The 11,019-nt window shown below is 32.1% G+C and overlaps 2 protein-coding genes across 4 annotated transcripts; one reads left to right on the top strand and one right to left on the bottom strand.

Moving 5' to 3' along the window:
- The first annotated feature begins 2,125 nt into the window (after positions 1–2,125).
- Positions 2,126–7,666, top strand: LOC115701097 (uncharacterized). Of its 3 annotated transcripts, none has more exons than XM_061102099.1 (10): positions 2,126–2,426; positions 3,666–3,852; positions 4,189–4,290; positions 4,456–4,501; positions 4,748–4,823; positions 4,988–5,345; positions 5,531–5,780; positions 5,877–6,119; positions 6,211–6,330; positions 7,041–7,666. In XM_061102099.1, the coding sequence occupies exons 2-10, from the start codon at positions 3,781–3,783 to the stop codon at positions 7,487–7,489; spliced, it is 1,716 nt and encodes a 571-aa protein (XP_060958082.1). In that variant the 5' UTR covers positions 2,126–2,426; positions 3,666–3,780; the 3' UTR covers positions 7,490–7,666. The 3 variants fall into 3 exon arrangements, with proteins under 3 accessions (XP_060958082.1, XP_060958084.1, XP_060958083.1); XM_061102101.1 differs by having other exon boundaries at positions 2,129–2,426; positions 3,602–3,852; XM_061102100.1 differs by having other exon boundaries at positions 2,129–2,426; positions 3,580–3,852.
- Positions 7,667–8,558: 892 nt separating this feature from the next.
- On the bottom strand, positions 8,559–10,279 carry LOC115700809 (large ribosomal subunit protein eL42). Its single transcript, XM_030628462.2, has 4 exons — positions 10,124–10,279; positions 9,389–9,568; positions 8,891–8,965; positions 8,559–8,791 (listed from the first exon to the last, which is right to left on the bottom strand). The coding sequence occupies exons 1-4, from the start codon at positions 10,124–10,126 to the stop codon at positions 8,732–8,734; spliced, it is 318 nt and encodes a 105-aa protein (XP_030484322.1). The 5' UTR covers positions 10,127–10,279; the 3' UTR covers positions 8,559–8,731.
- Between the last annotated feature and the right edge of the window lie 740 nt (positions 10,280–11,019).

Genomic DNA, 11,019 nt, shown 5'->3' with positions numbered 1-11,019 from the left:
AATGTAATGATAATCATTGATGAGAATGCATTCTTGGCATATCTAATTCTGATATATATATATATATATATATATTGGGATGGAAAAAAAGAGAGAAGAGATGAGATACAAATGGGTTTTGGGTTAATGAGAGTGGAAGTCATTCTCAGCTAGCTCTCGTATAAATTAGAATGGGAATGTCTAAATTGTAATAGGGAAAGGAATACAATAAATAATTAAAGAAAACTCAATCGTAGATGTACAACAGCAAACACCTTATCATTTTTTTTTTGGATTTAATAGATTTATTTTATTTATTTTATTATATATAAATAAAAAGCGACTTACGAATTTCTCATAAACTATTTTATTTTTAATATAAATAAAAAAATACCCATGAATTTCTTATAAACTAAGAATTCTGTTATATAGACACACTTTATATAGAATAAATATTTTATTATATTATTTAAAGTTAAAATTATGTTATGTTATTATGAGTAATTGAGTATTGTTGATCGGGAAAATCGCTAACTGACTCAGAGTATAATAAATACTAGTCAATTACTGGTAAGGAGTAAAAATAATAGAAGGAAAAAAAGCACAAAGATTTATAAAGATTCAGCTCCTTTATATATGGCTAATGACCTATTTTCCTTTAATTGTATTACTTGTGAGATAATACTGGACATATCACTAAGGAATATAAAGTGATTTCTAGTTTTGGTTCTCAAAGTATTTATAGAGGAAACCTTTCAGCAAATTGTTCTTAGATGTGTAAATATGAGTATAGCTCTTAGTTTCTCGGTCTAGCCCCCTTCCCCTTGTGAATGCCTTCATTATTTATAGGGGAGGGTTGTTACATTTTGCTCTATAAAATGAGTAAACAAATAATAAATATCCTTATATTTTTGAGTGCAATTACGATCTATTGAAGTTCCTTTATTTCGAGTAGATTTATTGGATTTGAGTTTATAGAATTCAATTGGAGATATTTGTAGAAGCTTGTTGAGAATGAAATCAATGCTTGCATATCTTTGTTCAGTATTCCTGGTAGAAATTCATATAACAATTACCATAACAACTAACAAAACAACTTAAATTGTAATTAAAATCCACATAGAAACCACTAGAACATTTCAAACTTTAAATTTACAAAACAAAAAAAAGGTAAAAAAAAATAATATATAAAGTAATTCTGCTATTTTTTTTTTTTGTAATTCCTTTCAATTAAAAAAAAAAACCCATATTTACATGTTTTTTTTTTGAGTTTTTCCATCTTTACATCTTAAAGTAGTTTTTTTTTTTTTTTTGTATTTTTACAGAAATTCATATAACAATTTATATAACAACTAACGAAATAATTTAAATAGTAATCAAAATCCACATATCAATTCACATAGAATTCACTAGAACAACCCAAACATTAAATTTACCAAAAAAAAAAATTAGATATTTATATAAGGGTAAATACCATTTTGGACCTTCTGTTTTACAAAAGTTACCAATTGGACCCTGTGTTTTGTTAAATGACAAAATGACCATGTATTTTCTAAAATAGTACATATAGGACCCTGAATTGATTTTTTGTCAAAATAAAGTTTAATTATAATCCGATCTAAAAATGCTATGACAAAACTGTTTACATTTATTGTATCTAGTATTGTCTTCAAGTTGGTTGTATTAAAAAAAAAAAGTTGTCAAAAATTAAGCTTAGGGTCTTATTTTTACTATTTTATAAAATACAGGGTCCATTTTGTCATTTAACAAAACACATGATCCAATCTGTAACTTTTGCAAAACACAGGGTCTAAAATGGTATTTACCCTTTATATAATAGAGTAATTATCCTATTTTCTTACATTGTTTTAAGTAGGGGTGTGCAGAAAGTCACCCGATCTAATTACAACCGACCGAATAAAATCGGATATTTAATCATAATTGGATCGGATCAGATGTAAATTTTAAAAATTTAAATGGATCGGATCGAATATTAGATAAGACATCCGATCTAATAGATAACCGAACCGATCCAATCTAATATCATCCAATATCCATACAATCATATTTAATATTTATAATTTTATATATTTACTTATTTTGTTTTAAAAAAATATATTATGATTAAATAAAAAAACCCTAAATCTAAAATATGAAATCTCAATCTTCCTAAAACACTAAACGGTCGCTGCCCATCTTGAGAGTCGAAGACCTCCAACGCCTGAGACAAACAACGACGGCGAGACGAGAGTGCACCACCTCAGACGAACTCCTCCTAAGCGCAGCGTGAACCCATAAACCATTTTTACTGTTTCAGTCGCTCCGCCTCCCGCCTCCTCTGCTCGCCGCTTCTCCGGTGTTTCTCCCTCTCCTCCAGTGGTCTGCTCTCTCTCCGCAGCTCGGCGCTCCTCCGGTCGTCTGCCCTCTCTCTCCGAGCCTCTCAAATAGTGAGTCTCTCTCTCTCTCTCTCTCTCAGTTGTTCACATCTCTGGTAGCTATGGAGTTGTTCACTTGTTCTCTTTTGGTGGCTTTGCAATTAAATGTATAAAATCATTTCATTTCTGGGTTTTCTGGTAGATTTCGTTCAAAGGTTTCTGGTAACTATGGACCCTTTTCAATTTTTAAGTATGTATAAAAAAATATATATAGTCTGTTACTGTTAGTGTGTGTGTGTATATATATATATATCTAACTGATAATCTCTAAAATCGCAGAGAGAAACAAGTGTACTGTTGAATTATGAGTTTTTGGAAGCATATTTATTGGCAATGAGGAATAAACAAGGGATTGGTATTGACTTTTGAAGGACCAGTGTTATCCGTATGATGTTTGCATGATATACAAGTATAAAAATCTAAATTAAGCAGCAAAACTACATGTAAATAATGTAGTGGGTTATGAGAAGTGAAATAAAACCAGTAGGAACTTTGAAATAATTATTGTATTGTTCCATTTTGATTTTAGTTAGGTCCCTCATTCTATTTATGGTGTGATTGCTTGATCATATAAAGAAAATTTAGTGTACCTCCCGCTACCCCACCCCATTATTATGCAAGCTTTATATAATAAATTATAAAAAGTTGAAGAAGAAAAAGGTTGAAAGAAGAAAATATATGTATAAATTCTTTCATTTGTAATTGTGTTATCTATTTCTGCAGGTCTTTATCTCTTTGTGCTTATTAAGTTAGATTTGTGTTATATTTTTATTATGGGATCATGAAAATTAGGTTGTTTATTATCTATGTTGGATTATTAGGTTTTGAATTATGTTTTTTTCATATATTTTTTTCTTTTAAATGAAACCAGCCTAAATAGTGGCTAAACTGGATTGGATCCATGGATGGATCCAATCCAATCCAATAAAAAACCAGTTAAAGCATCTAATGAATGGAACCGATCTAATCCAATACATCCATTGAATCGGATTGGATGACTAATCCAATATCCAATAAATAATTGGATCAGATCGGATGGGATGGGTCCAAATCCATTAGATGTGATCCAATGAACACCTTTTTTTTACATTACTTGTTGAATCTCTTGTAAGATATCGATAAGACGAATGATAAATTTAATATTGGCTTTTGTGGATTTACTTAGTTTTGGATATTGGGAAGATTAGGTAACTCAAAGCTAACAAAATGGCTTTTACTCACTCTTCTTGCTCGGGTCGATTCGCTCTGTAGATGGTTTCATTTGCCTACATTTTTATGGCTTCTCTGCTCTTCCGAAGCTTAAACCCTTGAAGTTGAAGGTTGGTACTTAAACCCTACTCTAGAGCTCCATTTTGGGTTTTCAAGTATGAGAGAAATCGTCACTCTTCAAGTTGGAGGCTTCGCAAACTTTGTTGGCTCCCATTTCTGGAACTTTCAGGTAAACTAATTTTCATTTGTAAGTCTTTTTTACTTTCTTCCCAATTAAAGAATTAGAGAAGAAATGATTGTTTTTTAAACTTTCTTAACTGTTGGGCTCAGTTGGGATTGGTATATATCGAAGTGATTTATTTGCCATTGAGCTGGTTTTGCTCATATTATTTTGCTGGGTCAGATTTTGGAACTAGCTTAGTTATCCCAAAATAAGTAGAGGAATTAAGATATTAGTTTTCTTATTTTTTAAGAAATTTGAAGCTATAATTGTTCTTGTTAAGATCATAGATTAGTATATGATTAGGGCTTACATGTCTAAACTAATATGTGTTCAATGATGAAGGATGAATTACTTGGGTTGGCTTTGGACCCTCATGCTGATCAAGCCTTCAGTAATCAAAATTTAAACATGGATGTGCTGTACCGTACTGGTGAGACACATGAGGTGAGATACTTTTTTCCTTCTCTTTTTTAAGATCAACATTTTCAGGTCATTTTCTTTAATGGGGTTGTGTTTCATTGAGATAATGGCATGATTATTGATTTACTTTTCAGAATTCACTATGATTATTGTATTGTCTTGCTTATTTTTTTCTGTTCAAATGTGCAGGGCACTGTTTCTTATACTCCTCGCTTAGTTTCAGTTGACTTTCAAGGTACTTACTTAGTCTCTTAGCAGTATATAACAAATTCTTGATACTGTTTCTTTGTCGATGTAGATTCAGAATGCTGAGTATTTTATTTCCACTAGACACAAATAGCCTTTTTATAAGTACTTTTAGGATTTAGCAGCATCATAGAATGTATAATCGTGCAAACTTGAGTTTGAAACTTTCAGCTAGTTTCACTTATTTGTGCTTCTCTTTAAGAAATTTGTAAATTTAAATGTCTGGAAATTGCAGGATCCCTTGGGTCTATGAGTTCGCGTGGAACATTGTACGGTGAAAATTCACATGCTGAATCAAATGTTTTAACATGGTTAGTCTTTCAATTAGGTGTCTGTGGCTTCGTATGATGTTCTTGGTGATTAGTTTTTATATACGTACGTTTGGATAATTGTATTTATCAAGCTTATGGCCATCTTGTTGCGTTGTGTTACAACAATCTTTAATCGAATTCATTATCTATGTACCATTGTGCAGGGATGGTAATATTTCTACCCATGCCTTGGAACCTCATAAGAAGAATTTGTTTTTACAACGTTTGCACGTTGAAGAACATGGAAATTCAACTCTCCTAAATGATGGGAATAGTAGTCTTCCAAAAGAGATTCATGATAATGATGTAGTTGAAAGTTTACAAAACGATGTACAATTTTGGACAGACTTCTCAAAAGTTCACTATCATCACCAGAGTTTGTATGAATTAACTGGATTAGGAATGGATGCACAAGAATTCGATAATTATGGGGCTGGAAGAGATGCTTTTACCGAGGGTTTAAGAGGAGAAGAAATTGGTGACAGGCTTCGCTTTTTTGTAGAGGAGTGTGATCATATTCAGGTACATATGATTCCATCATTTTACTGACAGAATTTACATATTCCCATTTTCCATTATGTTACTATAAATTTATTACCAAGTTATGGAAGGTCCTTTCACTTATCTAATTTTACAATAATCAATAATAACATTCTCAACTCTTAAGATAATCTTTTTTTGCTGATGAGTCTTGGTGATCGGAACAGGGTTTTCAATTCATTGTGGATGATTCAGGAGGCTTCTCTGGTCTAGCGGCAGATTTCTTGGAGAACATTGCTGATGACTACACGAACATTCCAGTATTGTTATATACTGTTCGTGGCCCTGTTTCTCACGTGAATCCCAGGAGCCGGAAGCAGACTGTCTCTAGGGATCTTCATGATGCAGTTTCATTTTCAAGGCTTTCACCCTTCTGTAAACTGATTATACCTATTGGCTTACCTTCTTTGAGTACAAGTAAGCAAAACTCATTATTTCTCCTGATTCTCTTGCATTTTCATCTTATGAAAGCTGTTATTTACCATTACATTTTTTTGTTTGGGCAAATTGAAGGTAAAGCTGCAATGAACCTTAACATCAAAGATGAAATGCTGTATCATTCAAGCGCAGTTTATGCAGCCGCACTACATAGCATTAGCCTCCCATTTCGAATGGAACAAGGTGGGCCTACTTCGGATCCACGTGATATTTCAGGCTCCATGAATGTTAATGAGCTTGTACAGATGCTAGCAGCTCAAGCCAGGGAGAATATGGTGGCTATCATGGATGTCGCGATGCCAGCTCCTTCCTTGACTGGTATTTAATTTAATTTAATTCCTTAGCTCATTTGGGATTTTGTTCTATGATGCTATGATTTTGGCTAATTATTCGGCATCATGGAATTCAGGGACACAATTCAATCAGACTTTGCTTGGTAGTTTGCAGTCATTGACACCAGAGATAAATGAGAATGCAGAAGACTTACAGGCAGTAGAATCCATTTGTGCCCATGGAACATTTAGTTCAGGTAACGTGTACGCCATTGCCTCTCAGTTTTGAATGTGTTCATTTTTCTAAAAGTAAAAATGCACTTGCTCTTGGCCCTTTCACTTTGTTTTTGTTCAAGTTGGCTTTTACTTGTATATATAAGATAGATAGACTAGAAACTAGGGAGCGCTTGGTAACACAACGAGTTTTCGATTAGAATAACACTTTCAAAAGCAATAATGTACTTTATTTTCACCCAAGAGATGTCACTATAGTAACTAGAGTAAATAGCGGCATAAGGACTCAAAGTATTGAGTTTGTAAATGGTATAAACCTAATTATTTTTTTAGCGGTAAAAGTACCGAATGTTAGTAAAACTGTAATTTTTGTCCATTTTATTAGTACAGACTCTGTTAATGTCTAAAATTTATAGCTAGACTCTTTTATTAAAAGAAGACTGATACTAAATGTTTTTATCAAGACCTAATAATTTAGAATTTAGATTTTACATGTGTTCTGGTTAAGACGCTAACAGAGTTTGTACTGACAAAATTAGACAAGAAAATATAATTTTACAACATTGGGTACTTATGTTGCTAAAAAAAGTCATTAGCTTTATACTGATTATAAACTTAAAATTTTAGATACTTATACCGTTATTATTATCAGTTGCCGATTTATACATGTAGAATTGGGCGGGGATTATAGTTTTAAGAAAATAATAATGTAAGTTATCTTTTGATATTACAGGACTTAAACGGGCTTCAGTTCCTGAAGTAAAAGATATGGTTGAAGCTTCATACAAACAAGCAACATCAAGGCCCATGTTTTGCCATCTCTCTGTGGCTCGATGCCCTCTTCCAATTCCCTTGCCTTTTCCCTCAATCTTTGGCAACCTCGTTGGGCAACAAGGGGAGCTGCTTGGCAGCCCGATCAGCGGTTTCTCATCAAGAGGTTCTCTTGATGTTCACTCCATTCCCATGGCAGCTAGACTACGTTCAAGCAATGCTGTGTTGCCATATTTGGATAATAGGTTGGGGAAGCTTCGTCGATATGGAGTCGAGAGAGGAGCACCTGGGGCGCAGTTACTTAGAAGTTGGGGCTTTGAACAGGATGAGTTACAAGACATGGGGGAGATGCTATCGAAAATGGTGATGACATTAAATCCTGAATCTTTAATATCTTCAGATTCAGATTAATAGTTGTAAAACTCAAACTTCTCGTAGTTTTTTTGTTTTTCTTTTTAACCTTAACATATGGGAAATTTTTTTCCTTCCCATTTACTTCTATTTGTAGATTTTGGATTATCTCTAATGTATTTGTGAATTATCATGCCAAAATAGTTAGAAGAAAATAGGCAAATGTTATATCGAAAATTATTTAGAATTGTGCTATAATTAAATATAGTATTTATTTTTATTTTTTTTGAGAAATATATAGTATTTATTTAAAATGCTATTCTTTCAATTCCAAGAAGCAACTTCTTTATTAGGAGGCTCCCCTATAGATATTTAATCACCCTCAAACAGGGATAGCGGGTGGGTACAGAAACAGAAAGACTAATCCAATCTTTTAATTTAATAAGTACCAATAGAATGTGATTTCGAATAATAAGACTTAGGATAGTTTGTTAATCTTGTGATGGAGTGTTATTACCCCAAAATTCTCTTTATTGATCAATGGTACTATGCATGAGTACTTTGCTTCAAAAGAGATCTCAAATAAGAAGATTCAATATCTCCATTATTATTTGTGTGGGAAATGAAATACCTTTCAAAATTGTTAGCTAAGGTGTCCCAAATGAAAGAGTTCAAACACTACCCTAAATGTGTAGATTTAAAGCTTAACCATCTCTGACCTCTTACTCTTCTCAAGTGGTGATACTCAATCCTAATCAGAGCAAGATCTTGGTATATTTTTCGGGAATGTCTAGTACTAATGAACAATTCATTCTAGAAAGTTCAGGTTTCAATAAAAGCATGGTCTTTCAGGTACTTAGGCATCTTTATTTGCTCAAAACAAATTTCTAAGATGGAAAACAAATCAAGAAATCGATTAATGTTTGCATTGGTGTAATTGTGGTTTCAGATTTAGTTAAGTCCACGTTAAAAAAAAATATATGCAGCTTCAGCTAACATTTGAAACTATTTATACCATTTTAGAAACAATTATTGTGAAAAAACCCATTATCAAATATTCCAAGCGTTAATCCAATTAACTTAGTTCAGGAAAGCTTTTGATTTCAGTGATTTTAAGGAACTCACAAAGTTTAAAAAAGCAAAATGCTTAAACTCTAATAGGAACCTTAAGAAGAATAACATTGACAAAAGTTCAACAAACAAAATCGATGTTTAACATGACAACATATGTCTAGGTTAACAAATATCACCATAACTCTATTTCAACATCCATAAAAACAAAAATGACACAGTAACACAAATCTAAAACAGAGAAGTTCCCTTTCCCTTCTTGTCTCCACCTATCTCGAAATGCTTGCAACGCTGCAAAATCATAGATAACAACAATCAGTAAATATGGAAGAAAACAACAATCAGCATAGAGTAAACACATTGACACAGTATATAGAATGCACAGCTGACCTTGATTGCGTGCTGAGAGACATGCTTGCAACCTTGGCACTGAAGCCTAAGCACAATCTTCTTGGTAGTTTTGGCCTGTTTAGAGAGATTGATTTTGTTAAAAATGATGAAAATGAAGCTGAACAAATACACAGTAATCAAAATGTATAAACATTAGTTAGTATAGTGGGTGAGAAAGATCAGTGACTAATCATCATGTTCTCTCAAAAGATTATACATTGTAAACCATTGGTTAGGGCACATTTCTATTCCATACCACCCAAATGCTACATTATATATAGTATTTCAACAGGAAAACTAATAAAACTACACAATATAGCATCATAGGACATAAAATTTAAAGAGTGCGAGCAGAATCAACGGTAGATTATGTTCACAAAACAGATACATTATCTTCCCCTTAACATTGTAAATCATCAATTAGAGCACATTCGTTTACCATCATTAACTTCACTAACAAAAATCAAGAGTATTTAACATGAAGATTTTCAATTTTACCTTCTTGTGAAAGACTGGCTTGGTCTGACCTCCGTAACCGGATTGTTTCCTGTCATAACGACGCTTACCCTGGGCGGCAAGACTATCCTTTCCCTTCTTGTATTGAGTCACCTTGTGAAGGGTGTGCTTCTTGCACTCCTTGCTCTTGCAGTAAGTCTTCTTGGTCTTAGGAACGTTCACCTGTAAAAACATATCACAAAAAATTAAAATGACACCAAAAACAGAAGATAATATAATCAAGTAAGATCTCTTTATCCTAAAGGAACTAAAAAAAAATTGAGTATTTCACATTATTAAGGACGATAATCTCAAATTACCAAAAATCCCCAGATCAGAATTAAAGTTACAAGCTTCAGTGACATTTCTAAATAATCAAATCACACCAAATCAAGTTCAAAAAAATTACACTATCACTACTGTTATTCATCTATTGCCAATTGGTATAAATTTCCAGCTCCTATATTCATATTTTTTTAATTATGAAGTTATAATTACTTGAGACTAAACTTCGTAATCGGATTATGATAAGAAAAAAAAGAAGAATACTTGAGACTAAACTCGAAAGATAAGCCAAAAGGGTATCCAGAAAAACACAAAACATAAGCATTAATCGAAAACTAGTTCTATAAGATATGCAATTAGATATAGGCACCCTAAAAGCAGAATACATAAATTTTTGAAAGATATATTCCGGTGAAAACTAAAGATCAAATGTTGGAGAAAAAGATGTGTTACCATGTCTGCTAGTGGAGGAGACGCCGCCGACGAGTTAAGAAGTGTGAGGGAAACCTGAGCAACGAGGCGAAAGGGAAATGGACGAGCTAGGGTTTTGGTCTTCAATTTTATAGCTGTCTTTTAGGGCTCCTTTTAGGGCTTTGAGATAAAACGTTTGACTATTGGGTTCGTTGGCAAACTATGGGCCAAAGCCCAAATTACTTTTAGGGCTCCTTTTAGGGCTTAGAGATAAAAGGTTTGGCTATTGGGTTCGTTGGCGAACTGTGGGCTAAAGCCCAAATTACTTTTAAATAAAGGGCTATTTACAAAAATATGGGAAAATAAAGATAAGTTTTGATATATATGGCATAAAAACTTAATTACACTAAATATGGCATTTTTTTAAAAAACTTACAAATATGGGAAAAAGTCTTGAGGAATGCCATAAAAAACTTTAAATTTGTGTTTCTTTTTATTTATTATTTCTTTTTTTAAAAAAATAAAATACTAAAATAAATAAAAAATGATCTCAACTATAGATATTATTTTTTTTTACAGAAATTAAACTTGTTTTTTTTTTTTATTTAAACTACTATTTTTTTTCTTTGTTTTTTTTTGTTAAAAACTAATTATTTCATTAAAAGCAGAAAAAAAAAACCAGTTTCATCAACATCATCCTGAAGAAAAAACAATATAAAAAATTATAATCTAAAGATAATATAAACTTTAAAAATCAGTTTCATCAACATTGAAAGAAACTATTAATTTCATTAAAAGAATAAAAAAAATAGTTTCATTATGTTATTAGAATTTTTTTCAAGTTACTTTTTATTATTTTTTTTCTAGGTTGGAAACTTACATTTATATTTTGTTATTAAATTATTGGTAGGCATTATGTGTTGTTTTGATTATATTTG

This window comes from Cannabis sativa, chromosome 8 (genome assembly GCF_029168945.1).
Source record: "Cannabis sativa cultivar Pink pepper isolate KNU-18-1 chromosome 8, ASM2916894v1, whole genome shotgun sequence".
Lineage (NCBI taxonomy): Eukaryota > Viridiplantae > Streptophyta > Magnoliopsida > Rosales > Cannabaceae > Cannabis > Cannabis sativa.
The sequence above is the reverse complement of the archived record's forward strand: the minus strand, read 5'-3'. Positions and strand labels throughout refer to the sequence as shown.